This window comes from Myxine glutinosa, chromosome 7 (assembly GCF_964187855.1).
Source record: "Myxine glutinosa chromosome 7, kmMyxGlut1.1, whole genome shotgun sequence".
NCBI classification, from domain to species: Eukaryota; Metazoa; Chordata; class Myxini; order Myxiniformes; family Myxinidae; genus Myxine; species Myxine glutinosa.
This window is the reverse complement of record NC_136267.1, coordinates 13,490,129-13,515,835: the sequence shown is the minus strand read 5'-3', so window position 1 is coordinate 13,515,835 and position 25,707 is coordinate 13,490,129. Positions and strand designations below refer to the sequence as shown.

Here is a 25,707-nt window from a genome sequence, read left to right as displayed (position 1 = left end):
GATGGTTTGGTCATGTGTTGAGGAAGGATGAAAGTGACTGGTTGAGAAGAGTGATGGAAATGAATGTAGAAGGAAGCAGAGGACGGGGAAGACCGAAAAAGACTTGGCTAAAGATGGTGGAAGAAGAAATGCGGGCAAGGGGGTTAAGAAGGAGAGATGCAGAAAATAGGGCAAAATGGAGAAGATTGTCATGGGGACCGCAAGGCTAACCCCCGTTCTAGCAGGGAAAATGGCCTTTAAAATGCATGTTGTTGTTTGATGATGATGATGATGATGATGATGATGATGATGATGATGATGATGACGACGACGACGACGACGACGACGACGACGACGACGACGACGACGACGACGACGACGACGATGATGATGATGTTTACTGCTTTCATATTCATAAAATCACTTGTATAATTTCACTTTGCTAACATTATGACCTCTGATATATTCTCCAGACGGGAAAAAGTGCCGAATTGTTACGTCATGTTAAAGACACTCCTCGTGTTGCTGGCCTCCTTTCTCAAATCTTGGAGAAGTCTTGGCCATCGGCCGAACAGGGTCCAAACGAGATCCTATTACATCTTCTACAATGGCCAGCTTCTGCAACATTTTTTAAGATTTGGAGTAGGTCATGCTTTCGCTTTTTGTATAATATAATTATTTCATCACATGTGCTAACCCCCACTGTCGCGGTGAAAAATGGCCTTAAAACGATCATTCATTCATTCATCCATGTGCAATGTTCTGTGAGGTAGTCTTGGGATATTGCATTTATGTTTATAACCTCTCCTAATTATGTCTTATTTTATTTAGAAACGTCTTGTACAGTATTTCACTGTTGCATTTAGCAATTCTGATGCATTGGGCTAAATGCCAGGAAAAAATGTACCCAATAGCATTACTACATGTAAAGTCAGGACATTAAGTTGGCAGAATAAGAGGTGACCAGTAAGTCTGGATTTGGGAGTTTAACAAAGGAAGGCATTGCTGGAAGAACACGTTCAATCTTAAGGAACTGGGTAGGGCTAAAGGATTGAAAGAGCAGACTGTGTACTCCTCTGGCCCTCCCCTATCTCCTCCATCACCACCCCTCCTTAACGGTGTGATCCAACAATATTTGAAGTCTCCATTCTAATACTACTGATCTTTCCAGCCAGGTTACTATTGCAGCTCCAGACATTGTATGCCGAACAGAAATGTTATTTTCACAGATATTTGACTCCTCTGAAGGGTTCTCCAAAGACCAAATTGATGCACTGGCACTTGCCGATAAAGGTACTTTGTCAGTTTGATATATGATCACTCAGACTAAATTCCGATATGTCATCATGGGAGTGTGGTGGAAGGGGAGAGATGGGTTGTATTGTTTTTGTCAGCTGTTTACATTGGTGGTGGTGGTGGTGAATGGAGGGGGGAGGGGAGAGGAAGAGGAAGATGAAAAATTACACTTGATCCTCACTTAACGTCATGGTTACATTCTTTAAAATGACGTTCAGTGAAACGACATTAAATGGATCAATTTATCTCGACGACGTAATGGTGAGTTATGGGTAAATAATCAAGATGTCCGTTGAAGCCGTGGTATCTAATTATTATAGTCGTTATAATGAAACAACGTCAACTGGGACGACGTTAAGCGAGAACACCCTGCAATCATATTTGCTTATGCAATAATTTGATTGCTTATCAGATCTGGATCATTGTCGAGGAATAATTAAATATCTAGTAATTCTCAGTCTCTAGTCTTTATAACCTACCGAACAAGATAAGGCCAACCATGAAACCAATGTATCTTTGGTGTTTTTGTTGTAAACTGGTTTCCTATGATGTTTCATGTAACAGGAGAACACAAGGAACTGAACCTTTCAGATGAAGCTAAACTACGCCTTATAACAGCCTTATCTGTGCTGGACGGCCTAACGAATCGCTTAATGGATGGTTCAGTGGTTTATGGAACCTTGAATCTTGTACTGAGTCACAGCGAAAAACTTCTGCAATGTCTGCATGCCATTGAAGGTGAGTTAGATTTTTATTATCCTCCTTCACATCAGCAATTCACCATGTGAAACTTCAATTTTTACAAAATGATTTTGCTTTGTTGTAGCCAGGAATGAAAACTTTCTTACTTTTCGTGCAAATGTAAGCTTTTGATTGTCTCTCAGTCATTTCTGATCTCAATGCATACAACCAATTTAACATTGTATGATGCATAGTATTGTTGTGGATTTGTGGCGGTGGGGATCACGAGGGGGTTTCTCTAATCCTCTTTACTAGCCAACGATCCTGTAAACCGACAATCTGCGGATAATTCCACAGCGCAGCGGGTTGCTAAGCAATCACAGATGCCGTTTAAGACGTTTAATTCAGGTATGGTCCAGCATCTAACTCCACTTTACCTTTATGGTGAATTAAACCCACCAGATAGAGTGTCGTGCTCTCAACGTTCCACTGTGATTAATGAAATGGCCAAGCGATACCTTAAGTGGAACGTGGGCTAATGGCTGACCAGAACCAAACAGTGGGGGTGTACTCCCTGTTACTATTGACACACCATGTTTTAACCAATTGCTACGGGGTCCTCCCCTTACCTCTGGTCTCGGTAGACCTCCGAACCCCGAGAGGGTCCCCGGCAGAAAGATGTGTTATCCTTGGTTGAAATCAAGCAAATAATGAAACCCTCAATGGAACCAGCAAATGAAACAGTCAAATAAATAATGCAACCACACCAGGTTATGAGCAAACAATAATATATTAGAAATCACACAAGAAGAGCCATACAACAATGGGGGCAATATCAAGCCCCTTAACCCCCAAACTCACGGCACCTCCCCAATGTCTCTGCACTCCTCCAAGGCGAAGTCCCAATGTCTCTGTGTGCTCCCGCGATCGGGGAGTCAAGGCCCGATCAAAGTCAATTGAGAGGTAGGCGATCGAGGCGACCCCGCGGTCACGTTGTTCAGCACCCAGCAATACAGCGGTGGAAAGGAACCTCACAAAGACGCGCTCCGACGTACAACTTTTGCGGTTCAATCCGCGAGCCTCCGTATAATTCTCAAGTGCCCTTTCTTGCACAGCCGTCCCCGGCAAACCACTGGGGAATAATGCCCAGCTGACACGACCAAAACCGGTTCACTGCAGGTTGCTCGCGTGGCGAAGATGGCGGACGGCTTTCACTCGAACCCGGGCTTTGAGGCCAGGATCCTCTGGAACCTCAATGAGGATACCTGACAACACAGGATCCACGCACTCCGGCGATATCTCCTATCGCCCGAACTTCCCTTCAAGGATGCAAAGTTCACTCGCACTGTACGTCGACCGCTCGGTTCGGAGCCTCAACAACCACGTCTCTTCACGTTCTCCTCCCGCCTCTTCTTCCTCGCTCCACCTCTTCTGGTCACGATCCGGATTTCCGGCCACATTTTACCAGGAGAGCTTTTAAATCTTTTAACTATAATAACCTTTTCCCTTCAACCACAATCACCAGAATACTTCGAACCAACAACAATAATTATCATAACAACAATCATTAGGGCCGAATCCGTAACACTTCCCCCCCTCAAGAAAGAAAGTTTGAACACCACAAAAACTTTCTTTGCATGCCCTCTTTAAACAAGCAAAAGTAAATTCACAACCCAAATCAGCAATCCCCGTGGGGAACAATATTCAACCTCCCCAAAAATAAAGCAACAAAATTTTACACAACCCCCAGAGCTTTCCAAAGTTAATTCCCTCTGGACCAAGCGTCAACAACGACATTGTCCCTGCCCCTCTGATTTTTACTTCTAGTTTCTCTTGAATGAAGGTTAAGGGGTTGTGATCAAAAACCCAAAGGCCAGCAAATCTATAGCACTTTCCCGGGGAGGCCGAGCTGAAAGCCAGGTTCCATGGTAGTTGGGTGGTGAGGCCTGGAAGTATTCACTACATGGACGCCTTCAGGAACGTGGAGTTCACGGTTAGTCCGGGGAGGAAAGTTCACTACATGGAGGACGCCTTTAGGAACGTGGAGTTCACGGTTAGTCCGTGCAGGAAAGTTCACTACCTGGACGCCTTTAGGAACGTGGCGTTCACGGTTAGTCCACGTAGGAATCTTGGCTCGGCGGCTCCGCAGCATTCAGTGCTTCAACTTTTCCGGACTCCTAATAATTACGGTGGGACCACTTGTCACAGTAGTCACAGTAGTCACAGGCAGTCTCCTTCTTCACCACTGCTCTGATAATCCTTCCTTCGGGAGCTGTCATAACTCTGGAAGCCTCCATAATAATATCGCTTGCGGCCACCACCACTACTACTCCGTGGTCCTCCTCTGTAGCCCCCTCGACCCCTAGGAAATGCCTTCCCTACTGTGATGGTCCGACCCTCCAACTCCTTGCTATTCAGATCCTTTTCTGCCTCTCTGGCGTCCTTTGAGTTTTCAAACGTGACAAAGCCAAACCCTCTTGACTTTCGTGTCTCCCTGTCTTTTATCAGCAGCACTTCCAAAAGCGGTCCATAGTTGCTGAAGGCAGACTCCAAAACATCTTCCTGTGTTTTGAAGTTCAGTCCACCTACAAATAACTTGGTAAACTTGTCGCCATCCCTAACTGGTGTGGTGTTATTTTCCCTACTGGGCTTTTTAACAACCATCGGGTTACCATAAACTTGACCACCGGCCAAATCGTTCCCGATAACAACCGATACTCCCTCTACAGGAAGCGTGGCTTGTAAACCGACGGTGACCGGTCCTGACACCAAATCAGAGTCCAAATGGATGACATGAAGTGGAGCACTAACACAGCCACCAATCCCCTGTAAACGAACACTATCCCCAGTTGCCGTCTCCTCGGACCATGGCAAGATGCCTTCAAGCATTAAAGATTGATGTGCTCCTGTGTCCCTCAATATCCTAACCTGTCTCCGGTTAGTCGAGGCTCCATCCAATGACACAAACCCCTCGGAAATAAATGGTTGGTAACCCTTTTGAGGGTGATTTCTCACAATGGCCATCGCATTTGGAGTCGTACTCGAACTCCGCTCCTGATTTTCCTTTCCCAGAGCATAACAGTTGGACATCCAGTGTCCAGGTTTATGGCAAAAAGTGCAAATAGGCCCGGAGGAGAACCTCGTGGTCTGCCAAGACATGGGGGCGGCGGTCTGCCTCGAGTCCCCCGGACGATAGGTCTGTCTTGGAACCGGAGTCTTCTGATTTCTAGAAGTCGTGGTGTCAAAGTGGACCTCATTTTCATCCCGAGGCCACCCCCATGGATTTTCATTCTCCGCCCCTGATGTACCCTAGCTCCCCTGGCTAGGTCTCGGTGAGAAGTTCGGTTTGTGGAACCCCATCCTGTGTGTTAAGGCATAGTCATCTGCCATGGTGGCTGCCTCACACAGCTTTGGTACTTTCCTTTCCTCCAGATGAACTTTAATGTCCTCGTGGACACACTGTTGGAATTCCTCCAGATGAACTTTAATGCCTCACACAGCTTTGGTACTTTCCTTTCCTCCAGATGAACTTTAATGTCCTCGTGGACACACTGTTGGAATTCCTCCACCAGGATCAATTGTCGCAATAGTTCGAAGCCTTTTCCAACTCCTTTTGAATCACACCACCTATCAAACATGGTTTCCTTCACTTTGGCAAATTCCACATGGGTCTCACTCTCCCTCCTGACATTCCGGAATTTTTGGCGGTAAGCTTCCGGGACCAATTCGTAGGCTTTGAGAATGTGTTTCTTCAATACCTCGTAATCTGCACATTGGTCAATCGGTAAAGCCGAATAAATCTCTTGAGCTTTACCCACCAGAACACTTTGCACTAGTATGGACCAGTACCTCTCAGGCCAGTTTAACTGTCGAGCCACTTTCTCAAAGTGTGGGAAAAACTTGGCTACCTCCTTTTCATTGAAGGGTGGAACCAGCCTCACATGTCTGCCAACATCCTAGGTGTTCTGACTAGGCGTCGAACCAGTCAGCAGGGATGGTACCTCTCTCCGTTCTCTCTTTAACTCTAGCTCCTTGACTTTAATTTCCTGCTGACGCGCCAATTCACGGTCCTTTAACTCCCTTTCGGCTCTTCTCTCCTTTGCTTCGAGTTCTCTTGCAGCTCTCCTTTCCTCTGTTTTTTTGTCTTCTAACCTTTCCTGGAGGTCTCTTTCCACTCTTCTAACCTTTTCTGGAGTTCTCTTTCCTGTACTTTTAACCTTTCCTGGAGTTCTCTTTCCACTCTCCTTTCCTCTGTTTTTTTTTCCCCCTTCTAACCTTTCCTGGAGTTCTCTTTCCTGTACTTTTAAACTTTCCTGGAGTTCTCTTTCCACTCTCCTTTCCTCTGTTTTTTTCTCTTCTAACCTTTCCTGGAGTTCTCTTTCCTGTACTTTTAACCTTTCCTGGAGTTCTCGTTCCTGCGCTTTTTCCCTTTCCTGGCTCTGCAATTGCATCTCCAGTTTCCGGAGCTCCACATTTTCTTGCTCTTCTGGTAACCAATCCCAGGCTACCTCTTCCCATGCTTCTAATCCCACCATAGATTGTATCACCACTGTCTGCAACTCTGCCTTCTTCATATTAGTTCGGACCTCCAAGCTAAAATGTTTGGCCAATTTCCAGAGGTCCGATTTTACTAACGCTCTGAACTGTGCTTCACTAGGGGTCACTGTAAACTTCTCTGCGTCAAACTCCATAGTGACTACTGGTAACACGTGTTAACCTTCACACAATAAATTATTTTAACAAACCAAAAAAATTACTTTTTTTGTTTTGTTTGTTTTTGGAAAAAATTTGGGAATGTTGGAAAAAGTTCCAAATTTGGGAATTCTGGGAATGTTAGGGAATTCTTTCCCGGACTAAATTTAGGAATTTTTATATCCCGGACGCAGAACCAATTGCGAGCCCACGAATATCAATTGGACGAGCCCCCAATTTCTGTTACGGGGTCCTCCCCTTACCTCTGGTCTCGGTAGACCTCCGAACCCCGAGAGGGTCCCCGGCAGAAAGATGTGTTACTGTTATCCTTGGTTGAAATCGAGCAAATAATGAAACCCTCAATGGAACCAGCAAATGAAACAGTCAAATCAATAATGCAACCACAGCAGGTTATGAGCAAACAATAATATATTAGAAATCACACAAGAAGAGCCATACAACAATGGGGGCAATATCAAGCCCCTTAACCCCCAAACTCAACGGCACCTCCCCAATGTCTCTGCACCCCTCCAAGGCGAAGTCCCAATGTCTCTGTGTGCTGGCCCGATCAAAGTCAATTGAGAGGTAGGCGATCGAGGCAACCCCGCGGTCACGTTGTTCAGCACCCAGCAATACAGCGGTGGAAAGGAACCTCACAAAGACGCGCTCCAACGTACAACTTTTGCGGTTCAATCCGCGAGCCTCCATATAATTCTCAAGTGCCCTTTCTTGCACAGCCGTCCTCGGCAAACCACCGGGGAATAATGCCCAGCCGACACGACCAAAACCGGTTCATTGCAGGTTGCTTGCGTGGAGAAGATGGCGGACGGCTTTCACTCGAACCCGGGCTTTGAGGCCAGGATCCTCCGGAACCTCAATGAGGATACCCGACGACACAGGCTCCACGCACTCCGGCGATATCTCTTATCGCCCGAACTTCCTTTCAAGGACGCAAAGTTCACTTGCACTGCACGTCGACCGCTCGGTCCGGAGCCTCAACAACCACGTCTCTTCACGTTCTCCTCCCGCCTCTTCTTCCTCGCTCCACCTCTTCCGGTCACGATCCAGATTTCCGGCCACATTTTACCAGGAGCGCTTTTAAATCTTGTAACTATAATAACCCTTTCCCTTCAACCACAATCACCAGAATACTTCGAACTAACAACAATAATCATAACAACAATCATTAGAGTCGAATCCGTAACACAATGAAACCTAACAATCTGACAGATTGAGAAACGGTTTGTAATTACCAACAATAAGCACGTATTTACAAGCAGTGTCACAGAATAATTTATTTTACTCCTAGCACAGAAGCTGTTTTATTCAATCACTTTGTTACATTTCTACAACACAGGCACCTCAGTCATTCCTAGGAATAACGGTTAGGAAGAGAGAAGAGAAAGAAGTTCAAGGCATGTTTGCGGCCTCTCGCTCACTGGACGCGAGTCAGTGGCCTTGCTTGGTCCCAACAAGAGAAAGGGGAGCGTAAGAAAGAAGAGGAGAATAGGTTGTGTAATGTGACGTGTAGGGAGAGGTGAAGATGGTGTCTGCATGTGGCTTAGAGGAAAACAGCATGAGGTGCGAGTCAGTAACTCAACACTGAAAAGGACATGTGGTGTTCACTGATGCTCCGTGCGCTCAAAAGGAACAAAGTAAAAGAAGGAATAGCCAGATAAAGGTAGTGTAAATCAGTGTGTCCTGCCAAGATGTACATGAAATCTTCCCTGCTCGGTCCGTTCGCCAGCCCTCTGCTGCAAAGTGGTCAACAGCTAGTTCGTCCTCACAGATTCAGTCCAATCTCGTAGATTTATTTCCCAGACACGCCCACCCGTTCTGTACTTCATTCCGGGTTTTTATTAGCCCTGTTTCGGCTGGCTTACTCCCCCATTGGTTCGCTCCGTGATCCACCTTATGTCATTGGATGCTTGGGCCTTGGGGCGCAGCCGGTGGGAGGCATGGCGTTAGGGGCCTTGCGAGGCGCACTCCCCCCTTCAACCTTTCTCCTCCGATCCGATATGGCTGGTGGGGACAGCGGCGTGATGATGACTACTTTAATTTACTTTAAGATAATGTGTTCCAATACTTATGCTTACCTAAAATGGAGAGACTGAACATAAAAAGTGCTATTGTTCCCCATTGGTAAAACATGTGTGTGCATAGAAATACCAATAACAAATTTGACTTCACTGTTCCAATACTTATGGAGGACACTGTATGTCAGGATTTCTGAATTCAGATTTAGATACTGTAAGGCTGTAGGTTTTAAAGTGGTGAAGCCGCTTGAATAAAGGGTAATTGTAAAAAATTCTAAAGGGTAATTGTAAAAGGTTCTAAAGGGCAATTCTAAAGTGTTCTCAAGGGTAACTCTAATAGGTTTTAAAGGGTTCTCACAGTCCATTTGCCATTTAGCCAACCTAGAAATTCTTACTTGTACAAGGCTTTTTTGCTGAATCACATTGGTATGAACCTATTGAGGAAATTCAGGTTGGTTGCCGGTCCAGCAACTTCGGGGAACTCGTCCTTTGGGCATTAATCCAATATGGCTGGTGCCGACACTATGAAATACAGAAAATCAGTCATAACATTTGATAGGGATGACCTATAACCTTGAGTTGTCTAATCAAAGGTTTTTGGGTATGGCCAATTCTTTAAAATAAATCCTCTGCTATAAGTCACATGACTTTTTCACATGACTGAATTCAAGATGGCCGTCATGCATAATTAGGGGAATTTTCAACTCATCATAACTTCTGAACCGTTGGAGCTAGATTGTTCATCTTGTTCTCTACACATATGCTTTTGGACATCAGATATGCATATGATATGCTTTAACCTTGAGTTGTCCATTCCGATTTTAACCCAATGGATCTGGGTGGTTCATCTTAGTCTCCGCACCCAAGTTTGGCATCTAAATTGCAAAAATGCATTTGTTGAACACTTTCTTTATTCATTTAGGATATTCGTGTCATACAGACAGAGGGAAGTAAGAACAAGAATGAAAAATAAAAAAACATCAGTTCTAGATAAGGGAGGAACAGCATCACATAAGACTGCAACACAAATAAATCACCGAAGTCATCATTGGACTCTGCTTTCTCCTCATGCCCCCCCAGATTTTTCAGCTTCAGCTCACTGAGTATGGGAATTGTTACATCCTTCTTCATCAGAGTAGAGACAATATGGAGTTCAAGACATTTTCGCTCCATGGCATGTACAGCAACTTGTGCTGCAAGCCGTTGCCTTTAGCGCCGCTCTTGCAACTAACGATGTCGATAGGTTCAAGAGGTGCCGGTGGACCAAGCTCTATGCATGGAGAAGGGAATTTGTCGTCAGACCTCCCAACCGAACTCGGTGATGTCAACTGAGGGGGGAGATTGTCAATCAGCAGACTTCCACAGCATAACCTGAAGGTGTGCGCTAAGCACAGAACACCAGGTTGGAATCAGTAGGTGTAAGAGCCTTGATGGATTATCGCTTGCGTTATTTGTCGGGTGCATAGTGTAACGTACGTCATGTATCCTGGTCAACAGTGGCTGGCCATACAGTGCAGCAAAGAAGGAGATTCCTGCTTCCATCAGGTCAGACTGGGAGGCTTCTTCCTCACCAAGAATGGAAAACAAACCTTGGAAATCACCATCTATGAGTACTTTAAGCACTGTTGCTTTTCCTCTCCTGTAAGGATGGGAAACGCTATCGCAACCGCTCAAAGCATGCATGCCTAGTAGCTGCAGACACTTTGTGGCCCAAGCAGAGAAGCTGCAAAATTGATGTCTAATACTGAGCCATCCCAATGCTACATCATGACCAATACAGACGCCACTGCCCTCTACACCCAGTAAACTTACATAACAAAAACGTTCGTGTCATCACTGAGGACGCATGCGTATGATCCTTTCCCCTGAATCAGTACCTTGAAGCAAATACAGTCGTGACCAAAAATATTGGCACCCTTGCACTTTTTACAAATAATGCACCATTTCTTCCAGAAAATTCTTGAAATTAAAAAATCTTTTGGTATTCACATGTGTATTTCTTTGGTTTTTTTTGTATTTTTATTTCTACAATATTATTGGCACCTATTATACGTTGTTAGAAAAAAATTAGATTTCAAGCAGGTGATTCTCCTTTTCTTTGGAATTGAACTTTGTGGACCTGTGGTGAGTTGCAGGTGCCTGCAATATAAAAATCACTCATCCAACCAGTTTGAATAGAGAAAAGGAGTCATTCTTCTGTTTTGTGTCGCCGTGTGTACTGCAATGAGCATGGAAAAAGAAAGAAAACCAGAGAATTGTCTGAGGAGGTTAGACACAAGATTGTAGCCAAGCATGGACAATCTCAAGGCTACAAGTCCATCTCCAGAGACCTTTATGTTCCTGTTTCCACTGTACGCAATGTTATCAGGAAGTTTAAGGCCTATGGCACTGTAGCCAACCTCTCTTGATGTGGCCGCAATAGAAAACTTGATCGAAGATTGCAGTGAAGGAATGATCGAATGGTGGAGAAATCACCTCGATGAACTGCCAAACAGATTCAAGGTGACCTTCAGACACAAGGTACGACAGTTTCAACTTGCGCCATCCATCGCCAACTCAATGAAAGGGGGTTCTATGGTAGGAGACCCAGGAGGAGCCCACTGCTGAGAGAGAGACATAAGAAAGCCCGACTGGATTTTGCCAAAATCCTTCTGGGAGAAGGTCCTGTGGACAGATGAGACCAAATTAGAGCTTTTTGTAAATCGCATCATCTCTATGTTTACAGAAAACAAAATGAAGCCTTCAAAGATGAGAACACCTTCCAAGAAAAGAACACTCCCTACAGTCAAACATGGAGGAGGTTCAGTGATGTGTTGGGGTTGCTGTGCTGCCTCTGGCATTGGGTGCCTTGAATGTGTGCATGGCATAATGAAATCAGGAGATTACCAAGGCATTTTGGAGCGAAATGTTCAACCCAATGTCAGAAAGCTGGGTCTGGTCTCCGTCGAAGGTCATGGGTCTTGCAGCATGAGAATGACCCCAACACACACTTCAAAAAGCACCCAGGAATGGTTCAAGACAAAACGCTAGACTGTTCTGAAGTGGCCAGCAATGAGTCCAGATCTAAATCCCATTGAACACCTGTGGGGAGATCTGAAAACAACAGTTGGGAGAAGGAATCCTTCAAATCTGGGAGAACTGGAGCAGTTTGCATAACAAGAGTGGGCCAATCTGCCATTAGAGAGGTGTAGGAAGCTCATTCATGGCTATAGGAAGCACTTGACTGCAGTTATTTTGTCCAAAGGCTGCGCTACCAAATATTAAGTCTTGGGTGTGAATGATTTTGTCAATGCCATTTCTTTTTATTTTCTGACTTAAAAGGATATATTACGTTCTGAATCAAAAACAAAGGTTCTGTGATATTAACAGTGAAATAAAGAATTGTGGAGACTAAATACTTTTGTCAATTTCAACTTATTTTTTGAGAAAATTGTGAGTTATTTGAAAAAAGTGCAAGGGTGCCAATATTTTTGGCCACCACTGTAGCTGATCATGGTCACATCTTGACCTCATCAAACACCTTCATCTCGACCAACTATGAGAACATTGGGACCCACACTGTATGTGCACAGGACTTGAGAGAGGCGTCTCTTGTTCATCTTGTTCTTCATGACAGCTTCCCTCCCGGGCAGTGGACTGACTGGGGTGATCTTGTACTCAATAGATCCCTCACCAACACGCCGACACCACTGAATGATCTTTCACGGAGATGCCATCATAACGATGAAACACAACCAGTACCTCACACTCCTTGTAACATTTCAGGCGACCAGCCATACTATCAAGCAAGAACAGATGCATCGCCTTTACTTTGCCAAACCACATGATATATCAACTGCTGTTGCATCTACAATCACAAAATCTGGATGACACAAAATTCACACCAAGCTTCTGCACAATAATGGCCTTGATACCTTTTCTGAGTTACATATTTGTCTATCAGAGACGGAGGAACAGCAGTATCCTCAAACTGAAAGAGAGAAGCAAGTTGGAATTCCCGCTGCTCCCCAACTACCAAGAGCCAAGCAACTAAAGCCTCAATGTCAACCACAGTCGTCCTTTTGACCTTCACCCCTCTCTTCAACGAATGCAGAATCTTGACTCTACTTGATAATGTGGAATGGAAGCCAGCTGGAAGTGATGCGTGGAAACGAGCTGCCATCTCTTCTAACGCCACATCCTCATTGACATTCATCCCATCACAAGCCACCTGCGCATTGACAATATTGCAGAGAGTATCACTGGAGATCAGTAATGGGTGTGAGTGCTTCCTTAGCTCCTCCTCTACTTCTGCCCCTCCTCCGCTTCTCCCCCCCTCCTTATGCTTCAACTCCAAGTCATCCTCATCATCACCACCCTCAGAGTACATCAACTCCATCGCGTCTGATAGCTGTACACAGATAGGATACAATTCGACCCAGATCATCACCTGCTCTCGTGATACAACCAGAAAGGACATCAAGATAACTCATAAGACTGGCAAATGGACTGTAAAGGGTAATTCTAAAGGATGTCATTCATTTCTAGATGTTGCCTATTTCATATAAAAAATGCCAAACTGAACCGCTTCCTTTGGACACGGGTGCGATTTTTATTTTTACTTTCTTCTTCACTAGTGCATGCACTCATGACACAAAATGTATTACAAGTGCAGCTGTAAATACTCATGTAACTCTGTCATTTGTTGTGTTGGGTGTTTTGTAAGTATCCGTGCCAAAGTTTAGTGTAAGTTTTATGCCAAAGCTTGTGATTATCTCATCAAAATTAATCTCAAAGTTTTAATTTTAATGAGTCTACAGTACAAAAACCCCACGTGCCAAAAACACCTTGATGTAAACATTTATGCCGAGTTCATAGTTTCAGGGCATGCTCAATGTGAGCTCAATTTGACGTGGTCAAGCTGTAATGTGTGCTGACTTGGTGTTCCTGCTCCTCTCTCATCTAGATGATCCAAAGGGAGAACTCAAAAGGATTCTGGAGTGCAGGCGTTTTGAGAAGCAAAACTTTGAAGCCCACGGTTTGTGGGTTAAAGAGCTTTTGGGAAAATGCGATGCCATAAAGGAACATGTCATTGGTAAGTGATCCATTTAACTTGGTCGAAGAATTTGTGACAAGGGCGAAATGATCAGATTTTGGTGAAGATTTGAATCTGGATCAGATAATTTTTAAAGTGATTCTTGACTATTGAGTTATAGGGCTAAAACCGAAATGTATCAGATTATCTCAAAAGGTTGTGGACGGATTCAGACGGAACTGGGTGGACAGGTTGGGTGTGTGACAAGGACGAATTAATCAAATCTTGTTAGTCACAAAAACTTCTGGCCACAAAAAGGGTACACAGAAACCGAAAAAGGCCGATCATGATCTGTCTGGATGGTTTTTGCAAGCAATGCCGTGTGTGCTGTGGGGCCCAGAGGAAGTGATATACTTTTATTTACATTGGTGCAGCTCCAAGGGTGGGATGGCCTGAAGGAGGATTCCTCCCAGAAGGACAAAAACAAACAAACAAACAAAAAAAAACACCTTCAGAGGCCATTTTTCCCCGCGAAGCGGGGGTTGGCCTTTTTCGGGAACCGTGGTTGTTGTTGTTTTTCGGGCCCCTTTTTGAAGCAATGTTTTACGGCCGGATGCCCTTCCTGACGCCAACCCTTTTTGCCGCCTTTAACGACAAACAGGGAATTACCAGTGAACTGGTACTCAATTAGCCGATCTCGGAAGGATGACAGGCTGAGTCAACCCCCCTGGCGTTAATTCAGCGATCGACCGGGATTCGAACCCAGGATCCTAGGATCCTAAGCCGGCACCCTAGTCGCTAGCCCAACACCAGGGCCTCCCAGAAGGACAAAGGGTGGGAATTGTGGGGGTGGGGGGGGGGGGGGAGGCGTGAGGGGGGAGGGGGTGGTGGGAGAAATGTAACTTAGGAGAGGTTGTGGAGGGCACATTTACTGATCAGAGGCCACTGGTTCTCCTCGTGGCTGGCTTGCCTCGTCTTTGTCTCTCTATTTGTTTCTTGCTCCCATTGTCTCACTCCTGCTTCCATAACGGGCTGCACCATCACCCTACATTGGTATGAACTGTAATAATTGGTATGATAACAAAATTGGTATGAACTGTAATGCAAAGATGAACTGGTTCGATTTTGGGTTGAAAAGGTCAAAGGGACCATGGTCGTGTGACCTTTAATTAAAAATCTTGGTTACCACAACAACTTGTGGACGAGAGAAGGGATTTCAATCAAACTTGACAGTAAATATCGCGGATGCTTCTTTATGGTGGTCGAACCCTTCCCCCTCCTCACCCCAATGCAATTCGGGGACAAAATCTTCTCCATTCTGTCCTGCTGCCCGGATTCGTCAGGTCAGCGCTTTATTAGGGTCAGAATGCCGATTGGTCCCCATGGACCGTCCCTTTCCCTCTTGCCCCTGTTTCTCTCTTTCTCCAACTCTGACTTGGCCCTGACTTCGTGAAGGTGGGTCACACCATCCTCGATGTGGGGGATCTCTGGGTCGTTTCTGGGAGATCGATCCGCTGTCTTTGTGTCACGGGCTTGTTCGAGAGAACTGTCCGAAGTGATACAACAACAACCAAATTTGACACCACAATGGCCTGCTGTGCAAAGATGGACAGATTAAATTTTTGGGTGTAACAAGACATGTGCCCTTTGAAAATATTTTTGCAGATCATAACTCGAGTTTGAAACATCTGAGGTTTTATCTCTGTCATGTGACCTTTAATCGAGATCAAACGTAAACAGTGGGTTGACATCGAACACAGGCGGACGCATATCCAATATCACCCACCGATGCAGACATTGTACAACATAGCTCGTTTCGTCCCACCCTGCACAATAACTTGGGGTATAATTAGCAGTGTTGGTAGATCCTAGACTCGTGGAGGTAGATCATAGACTCGTGGAGGTAGATCCTAGACTCGTGGAGGTAGATCCTAGACTCGTGGAGGTGTATCCTAGACTCATGGAGGTAGATCCTAGACTCGTGGAGGTAGATCCTAGACTCGTGGAGGTAGATCCTAGACTCGTAGAGGTAGATCCTAGACTCATGGAAGTAGATCCTAGACCCGTGGAGGTAGATCCTAGACTCGTGGAGGTGTTGGTGAACTCGACGTTGACCAGATGCTGGTGTCTGTTGGCAAGATTGTGACACTCACCGTCCAATTGCAGCCACGTCTGCAGGCATTCACGATATTTACTCCATCTAAGAGGCGTAAACGGCGAAGTTATGTCATTCACGACGTGTTCAAAGTGCATGAAGCACTTTAAACGCGATTTTCCCGAGGCCATGACGAAACATTCAGCGCGACATGGGCGCCGCCATTTTGTATGTCATGTGACCCAAGCAAGTGTTCTGATAGGCCGAGATTCAAAATTAGTGCCTTCGATGCAAGACAAAGTAGTGCGACATAAACGCGTGGAAAACTTTCAAACTGGCAGGATCTGTTAGTTAAACTTTTTGTATGTGCTACAACTCGGCACGTACTCAGATTACCAGTGATTATTTTTTAGTCTCTCTGACCTCGGAACGGGATTGAACGATACACGGTGTCAGCTTGAGGCCTAAAATAAACCATTAAAAAGGGAAGAAAACGCGCTCCAGCCATCTGCTTCCTGTGCACGCCACCCCCTAAATTTGGTTAATTTGGGTGACCTTGGGGAACGGTAAAGTGTAGATCATGAAACTGAACATAGTAGGAAGAGACAGTTTCGGGAAATTTGTGGAGGTATTCATAGGACCTCCACTGCAGAGGAAAACATGTTAGTGAGCTTCAGACATGACAATATCTATATATATATATATATATATCTGTGCAGCGTCTGTCCTGTCCTGTTTTGTCCTGTGTTGTGTTGTCACTGAACTACTTTCTCAAACTTTTGTGAAATCGTACCAAACTTCTGGTGTGCTCATATCTCTCCCGGCGGTATGTCCTAAGGGTATTTTTTTGAAATTTTTTCCAATTTTCTTCTTTTTTTTTGGAATTTTTTGGGGAAAATCTTTTTTTTTCAACTTCAATTGTTTATAAAATGTGATATCACGTATATTACAAATACATTTGTGCAAAATAATTGTTTGAATTATGATTGGTTTAAACCATGACAAAACGGCAACTCGCCAAAATCAAGACTCTCTGCTCACCTTCACTCCTTCATTCCTCTTTTCTCCTGCCTCTGGAACAAACTCCCTCACTCTCTTCAATCCCACTCCTCCCTCCAGGTCTTTAAAACGGCTGTTCACCACCATCTCTTATCTTCCCCAATCCAAAACCTTGATCTTTTCTACCCCCGCTAATTTCACCCCAAATCCACTTTTTGAGGTGCTGACTTCTTTCCTGGAAGTCTTTGGTGTCCTTGCGTTTTATACCTATCCTGCCCCCCCCCCAGGCCCTCTCCCCCCCACACATCTCCCGATGTCCCTGCTCTCAAATGTTGTGTTTGTGTGCTTCCTCCCCTTCTCTCCCCATCTTGTCGACCGCTCCCCTTTTTATATACTTTGTTTGCTTGTTTGTTTGATTTGTTTGTTTGATAAATGTTAGCTCTTTCACGAGCCTCGACTCTGTATACAAAAACAAACAAACTCGGGTACAGTCATTTATCTATATATCTACACATCTGGGCAGTGTCTGTGTTGTCACTTAACGACTCCCTCAAAGCTTTGTTTCCATGGTTGTGAAGTGTTTTTAATAACGTTGTGGTGGTTTTGAATCACGTGGTGGTGAGGTATTTTGAATTATGTGGTGGTGAGGTGTTTTTAAATGACGTGGTGGTGAGGTGTTTTTAAATCACATGGTGGTGAGGTGTTTTGATTTACGTGGTGGTGAGGTATTTATAATTACGTGGTGGTGAGGTGTTTTTAATTATGTGGTGGTGATGTGTTTTGAATTAGTTGGTGATGAGCTGTTTTGAATTATGTGGTGGTGAGGTGTTTTGAATTACTTGGTGGTGAGGTGTTTTTAAATGGTGGTGGTGAGGTGTTTTTAATTTCGTATCTGTGAGGTTTTTTTTTACGTGTTTTATGGCTGTGAGGTGTTTTTATGACGTGTTTTATGGCTGTGAGGTGTTTTTATTACGTGTTTTATGGCTGTGAGGTGTTTTAAATTTTGTGGTGGTGAGGTGTTTTTATTATGTGTTTTATGGCTGAGGTGTTTTTAATTTTGTGGTGGTGAGGTGTTTTTATTACGTGTTTAATGGCTGTGAAGTGTTTTTAATTTTGTGGTGGTGAGGTGTTTTTATTACGTGTTTTATGGCTGTGAGGTGTTTTTATTACGTGTTTTATGGCTGTGAGGTGTTTTTAATTTTGTGGTGGTGTGTTTTTATAACGTGTTTTATGGCTGTGAGGTGTTTTTATTACGTGTTTTATGACTGAGGTGTTTTAAATTTCGTGGTGGTGAGGTATTTTTATTACGTGTTTTATGGCTGTGAGGTGTTTTTAATTTTGTGGTGGTGAGGTGTTTTTATTACGTGTTTTATGGCTGTGAAGTGTTTTTATTACGTGTTTGATGGCTGTGAAGTGTTTTCAAATTCGTGGTGGTGAGGTGTTTTTAATTTTGTGGTGGTGAGGTGTTTTTATGACGTGTTTTATGGCTGTGAAGTGTTTTAAATTACTTGGTGGTGAGGTGTTTTGAATTACGTGGTGGTGAGGTGTAATCGTCCCAAACTTCCAGTCTGCACCTACCCCTCCCCTATGTATGTGCTGAGGGGTTCTTTCTTGAAAAAAACAACATTCAACCGAAATCTTCAACCAAAATTGCCTATGAAAATGTAATATCACAAACACAACAAATACATTTGTGCAAAGTAATTGTTTGTATTATTATTGGTGTAAATCATGACAATCATGACAATCATGACAACATGACAACTTTGGTTTCAGACCTGGTCACTCTACTCTGGACATGCTGCTTCTGCTTTCTCAACAATGGATGGAGGTCCTCAACGCCAAACAGGAAATTAGAGCTGTCTCCCTTGACATTTCACGTGCCTTCGATACGGTCTGGCACCCTGCTCTGCTCTCCAAACTCTCCTCCTTTGGTATCCATGGAAATCTCCACGCATGGCTGGCAGCCTTCCTCTCTGGTCGTAGTCAACGTGTGGCCCTGAATGGGTTTCTCTCATCTCCTCTTCCTGTTCAGGCTGGAGTTCCCCAAGGTAGTGTTCTGGGCCCTGTGCTTTTTCTGGTCTTCATCAATGATCTCTCTGACTCTCTTGAAAATCCTCTCTATCTCTTTGCTGACGACTCTACTCTCTGTCGCTCCATTCCTCATCCCTCAGATCGGCAGTCTGCAGCCTCCTCACTCTCTGCAGACCTGGACAAAATCACAGACTGGTCAAACAAGTGGAACATGTCTTTCAATCCTGACAAATCTCACACTCTTACAATGTCTCTCCGAAAGGACCGACTGGACAACCCTCCCATCTATTTTCTCAACAATCCTCTCCAAGAAGTTCTGTCGCTCAAGCTTTTGCGTCTCACTATCTGCCATGATCTTTCTTGGGAAAACCACATTTCCAAGCTGGCCTCCAAAGCCAGTCGCCGACTGGGCATCCTCCGTCGTGCGAAGTCCTTCCTTGGCACACCTGAGCTCCTCACCACATACAAGGCTTTCATCCGCAGCTCAATGGAATACTGTTCCCCCCTCTGGGCTGGTGCTCCTGCCTCACACCTTGCTCGGCTTCACGCTGTTGAGGCCAAAGCTTTCAGAATCATTGGAATCTCCTGCGATGTAGTCAACGCCGAGGGCCTTTCACTCACTCACCGCAGGCAGGTTGGTGGTCTTTCTGTCTTCGACCGACTCCTCTCCGGCCTTGCTCCCCCAGCTCTCTCTGTGCTCTGTCCCCCCAATATTCCTTCAGGTCACACAGATCTGCCTGCAACCCTCTTATGGTTTACTGCCAAAGTCTAGGCTCTCTGCTCACCTTCACGCTTTCATTCCCCTTTTCTCCCGCCTCTGGAACAAACTCCCCCACTCCCTTCAATCCCACTCCTCCCTCCAGGTCTTTAAAACAGCTGTTCACCACCATCTCTTATCTTCCCCATCGAAAACCTTGATCTTTTCTACCCCCGGTAATTCACCCCAGAGTCCTTGCAGTGTTCATATGTTTTAATCCTCTCCCACCTCCCCCCAAGTCCTCCCAATGTCCCTGCTCTCAAATGTTGTGTTTGTGTCCTTCCCCCTCTTTCCCCTCTCTTTTGTGTTCTTCCCCCTCTCTCCCCATCTTGTCTGCCGCTCCCCTTGTTTTTTGTGTTTTGTGTGTCGGTTTGTCTTTTTGTGTGATTAATGTTAGCTCTTTCACGAGCCTCGATCTTGTATACAAAAAAAAAAAAAAAAAAAAAAAAAAAAACCACAGCAACTCAGGTACAGTCATTAGACTCAGCTAAAATAAGCCCGTTCCTCAGTGTCGACGCTTGGTGAGGCGAGTGCAGCTAGTATATATATATATATATAATATAAAAATATTATATATATATATTATATATATATATATTATATATATATATATATATTATATATATATATATATATATATATATATATATATATATATATATATATTATATATATATATATTATATATATATATATATAGTTACGGACCACGGATAAGATGTTGGTTTGCCGAGCGGATGGCCCCGCGGCCCTAACAGTTACCCCGACTAACCCGATTCCCGAACGTTGGCCAAATTCGCGCCACAGATATTCAATATGGAGAAGACAAAAGCGACACGGGTGTGAAGAAGAAGAAGAAGACAAAAAGGGTTTGCAATACGAATATAATTTATTTGCTATTTACAGGACCAAAGAAACCAAGGAAGAAAGAAGGATAATAAAATAATTTACAGAAGACTCAGAGACACAGTGCAAATTCCTAGCTTACTTACAGTCTTAATTAACCCAAGGACAGAACAAACAAAACAAACTCACGTACACAAGAAGGATGGAAAGGCAGGAGGTGGATGGCTGGAGGGAAAGGAAGGTCGAAGGATGCTGCAGCACGATCGGCGCGTTTGGCAGCCGCCGTTCCTTCGTGGCCCCGCTCAAAACTGCCGTCTAGGCCCCAAGCTGCGGTTACTGAAGCTGCTGTTGTTGAAGCTGCTGTGTTGCTGCGTGGACGTCGCGTGCTTTCTCCAGGACTCGTCTGACTCGTCTGGTCCAACCACTCAACTCAACAACACGCACGTCTCCCTGTCCAACTCCTCCAGGCTTCTTGCTGTTAACTCCTTTTTTTGGTCCAACTTTGGCGAGCAAGGTGACGAATAGCAGGCTTTGTGCTTCCCTGGATATCCTTTGGCAGTACCTTGCGCGCGCGCTTTTATAGCACCTCCGGCGATCAAGCCGCCGGCCTTTAGGACACGGCCATCGGTCAGCTCGCCTCGGCCCTGATTGGTGGGCACAGGCCCTCTGACCCCGAGCTGAGCACATGCTTAATGGCGGCTATTGGGGTGAAATCAGCAACCCACCGCTGTAAGAAACCTGTGCCCCGTGCAGTTGGCAATGGAGGCTTGGAGGGGATGTAATTGGCAATTGAGGCTTGGCAATGATGAAAGGGGAATGTGAAAGGAATCTACTCTATTTCACTTGGTGCAATGGAGTGTCATCTTAATGGAAGACAAGGCCTTACCCTAATACACATAATAAAGATATAACTATCAACCAGGGGAAATATATGATTGGCTGACGTGATTGTTTATGACCTAATTATGGGACGCCCTTTGACCTTTATACATAACTGGAGTAAGGAGGGTCCAGAATAAAGCAATATTTCACAACAATTTACGATACAATACAACACAATAAAAAAACACAATCCTCATATCCGCAACAATATATATATATATATACACACACACACACACATACATATATATACAGACTTGGCATTTAATATGGAATATTTTTTTTGTGGGGGTGAACTTACTTTTCAAGATGTCTTTGAACCAAAAGTTCATTGGAATTATGTTGAAATTATTCTAGATTTTGTTAATGTGACTTGGTGGTGGTGGTGAGGTGATACAAAAGATACAAAAACCAAGAATGATACCAAAGATACAAAATCAAACCAAACCAAAGATACAAAAACCACATTTGACATTTCAAAACAAATAAATTGATCTTTTTTGTGCCCCTGAAAAACCTCGATTTTGCGCAACATGGCCGCAAATAGAAATAAAAACCGCGAATTTGCGGGACACTTTTCGGTGAATAGAGAAACAGGTCGCATTTTATCACCCGTGAATACGCGGAACCGCGAACAGCGGGGTCCAACTGTGTGTGTGTGTGTATGTATATTTATGTATGTATATAAAAAATGTGTATATATATATATATATATATATATATATATATATATATGTATATGTATGTATATAAAAAATGTGTATATATATATATATATATATATATATATATATATATATATATATATATATATATATATGTATGTATATATATATATATATATATATATATATATATATATATATATATATATATATGTATCTATCTATCTATCTATCTATCTATATATATATATATACAGTGGGGAGAACAAGTATTTGATACACTGCCGATTTTGCAGATTTTCCCACTTACAAAGCACGTCAAGGTCTGTAATTTTTATCATAGGTACACTTCAACTGTGGAAGACGGAATCTAAAACAAAAATCCTGAAAATCACATTGTATGATTTTAAAGTAATTAATTTGCATTTTATTGCATGAAATAAGTATTTGATACATCAGAAAAACAGAACTTAATATTTGGTACAGAAACCTTTGTTTGCAATTACAGAGATCAGACGTTTCCTGTAGTTCTTAACCAGGTTTGCACACACTGCAGCAGGGATTTTGGCCCACTCCTCCATACAGATCTTCACCAGATCCTTCAGGTTTCGGGGCTGTCGCTGCGCAACACAGACTTTCAGCTCCCTCCAAAGATTTTCTATTGGGTTCAGGTCTGGAGACTGGCTAGGCCACTCCAGGACCTTGAGATGCTTCGTACGGAGCCACTCCTTAGTTGCCCTGGCTGTGTGTTTCGGGTCGTTGTCATGCTGGAAGACCCAGCCACGCCCCATCTTCAATGCTCTTATTGAGGGAAGGAGATTGTTGGCCAAGATCTCGCGATACATGGCCCCATCCATCCTCCCCTCAATACGGTGCAGTCGTCCTGTCCCCTTTGCAGAAAAGCATCCCCAAAGAATGATGTTTCCACCTCCATGCTTCACGGTTGGGATGGTGTTCTTGGGGTTGTACTCATCCTTCTTCTTCCTCCAAACACGGCGAGTGGAGTTTAAACCAAAAAGCTCTATTTTGGTCTCATCAGACCACATGACCTTCTCCCATTCCTCCTCTGGATCATCCAGATGGTCATTGGCAAACTTCAGACGGGCCTGGACATGCGCTGGCTTGAGCAGAGGGACCTTGCGTGCGCTGCAGGATTTTAATCCATGACGGCGTAGTGTGTTACTTATGGTTTTCTTTGATACTGTGGTCCCAGCTCTCTTCAGGTCATTGACCAGGTCCTGCCGTGTAGTTCTGGGCTGATCCCTCACCTTTCTCATGATCATTGAGGCTCCACGAGGTGAGATCTTGCATGGAGCCCCAGACCGAGGGAGATTGACTGTCATCTTGAACTTCTTCCATTTTCTAATAATTGCGCCAACAGTTGTTGCCTTCTCACCAAGCTGCTTGCCTATTGTCCTGTAGCCCATCCCAGCCTTGTGCAAGTCTACAAATTTGTCCCTGATGTCCTTAGACAGCTCTCTGGTCTTGCCCATTGTGGAGAGGTTGGAGTCTGATTGATTGAGTGTGGACAGGTCTGGAGACGGCTTTGCGGTCGGTCTTTGCGGTCTTTGTGGTCGGAGACGGTCTGGAGACGTCTTTTATGCAGATAACGAGTTCAAACAGGTGCAGTTAATACAGGTAATGAGTGGAGAATGGGAGGGCTTCTTAAAGAAAAAACTAACAGGTCTGTGAGAGCCGGAATTCTTACTGGTTGGTAGGTGATCAAATACTTATTTCATGCAATAAAATGCAAATTAATTACTTAAAAATCATACAATGTGATTTTCAGGATTTTTGTTTTAGATTCCGTCTTCCACAGTTGAAGTGTACCTATGATAAAAATTACAGACCTTTACGCGCTTTGTAAGTGGGAAAACCTGCAAAATCGGCAGTGTATCAAATACTTGTTCTCCCCACTGTATATATATATATATATATATATATATATATATATATATATATATATATATATATATATATATATATATATATATATATATATATATATATATATATTGTTACAGACGCGGTTTTGGATGTTAGTTTACCGAGCGGTTTGGTATGACCGCGTCTGCACAGTTTACCCGATTATACTCGAACGTTGGCCGAGTCGCGCTACGCTAAATCAATTGAGGAAAGGACACAACGGCTGGGTTAAATGACACGACACCAGGGGTACAGTTCTCAAGACCTCCGGAGGAGGTTATAATATTTGTATGCGGAACGTTGAGATTACAAGGACAAGAGGTACAGCATAGGAAGGTAGGCACTTGGACACACTTATCTTATTCCCGACAGACCACAGATAAACGGGACAAGACTGACTCACACAGGGATTGATGGCAAGGAAGGGCAGGTAGTCGATGGACAGCACAAGGTGCACCTTGGCTCAGGGACAGGATAGCGCGGTCCAAAAGATGCAGGGAGGTATCGTCGCGCTGGAGGTGGCGTCTGGTTCTCTTCAAGCTGGGGGCGCATCTGACGTCACGTCCGGTAAGTGGCTGCGTATATCCAGCGGGGAGTGACACGCCCTCGGCTCGTTAGCTCCGCCCCAGATGGAATCGGCCCGCCGCTTCTTATTGGGTGCGGGGGGTTACCGGGCTCCGCCCTTGACGAGGAGCTGACAGGGAGCCCCTATTTGGTAACCCCGTCGAGCACATGGGCAATGGCGGCTAACCAAGCCGGAGTGAGGACGCACACTCCCCGTGCGCTGTTGTTGTAGTTGTTGTTGTTGTAGTTTCATGAGGAAGATGGGAGGAGGTATGGGGAGGTCCTAAACTTACTACTGGTGCCATACAATCACATTCTGGTGCAACGAAGAGTCAGAATTAATGGAAACGAGTCCTTAACTGACATAGACTAAGAATAACTAGCAAGATGTCCTATAGTTGTCTACGTGAGATGCGGTGAACCTGGGCACGACATTTAATGGGGGAAAAAGGGGAAGGTCGGTTCTACAGAGTGTTGTTTACAGACAATGGGACTAGGGAATGGGGGATTGGGGATAGTTGGGGAGTATTGGGGAAATAGGGGAATATTTACAAGCGGATATGGATGGAGGCCAAATCCCATATCCGCAACAATATATATATATATATATATATATATATATATATATATATATATATATATATATATATATATATATATACGTTACGTTCCAGAACCCCCCGTGATAGGTGAAAATCCGCGAAGTAAAAAAAAAAAAAAAAACTCCTTTAGAGGCCATTTTTCCCCACAAGCGGGGGTTGGCCTTTTTCGGGAACTGTGGTTGTTGTTGTTTTTCGGTCCCCTTTTTGAAGCAATGTTTTACGGCCGGATGCCCTTCCTGACGCCAACCCTTTTTGCCGCCTTTAACGACAAGCAGGGAATTACCAGTGAGCTGGTACTCAATTTGCCGACCTCGGAAGGATGACAGGCTGAGTCAACCCCCCTGGCGTTAATTCAGCGATTGACCGGGATTCGAACCCAGGATCCTAGGATCCTAAGCCGGCACCCTAGCCGCTAGCCCAACACCAGGGATCAACACCAGGGAAAATCCGCGAAGTAGAAACCATATATTAATTTTATTATTTTAATATATTTTAAGCCTTTAAAAACCCTCCCCATACTCTTATAAACCTTTCCCACGCTCTTATAAACCCTTTCTACACTCTTAAACACACTTTTGAGACCCATCCTTACGTATTAGAAAAATATCTGTATGTGTATATATAGCTGTACAGTATAAT

At 44.3% G+C, this 25,707-nt stretch overlaps 1 protein-coding gene across 1 annotated transcript in view; it reads left to right on the top strand.

Moving 5' to 3' along the window:
• The window catches only part of RNF213 (ring finger protein 213), a 391,778-nt gene that overhangs the window by 86,574 nt on the left and 279,497 nt on the right, over positions 1-25,707 (top strand). The window contains exons 9-11 of the mRNA XM_078781285.1: positions 453-621; positions 1,840-2,013; positions 13,630-13,758. Of these exons, the coding sequence (XP_078637411.1) occupies positions 453-621; positions 1,840-2,013; positions 13,630-13,758 (472 nt within the window). The remainder of the gene's footprint in view (positions 1-452; positions 622-1,839; positions 2,014-13,629; positions 13,759-25,707) is intronic.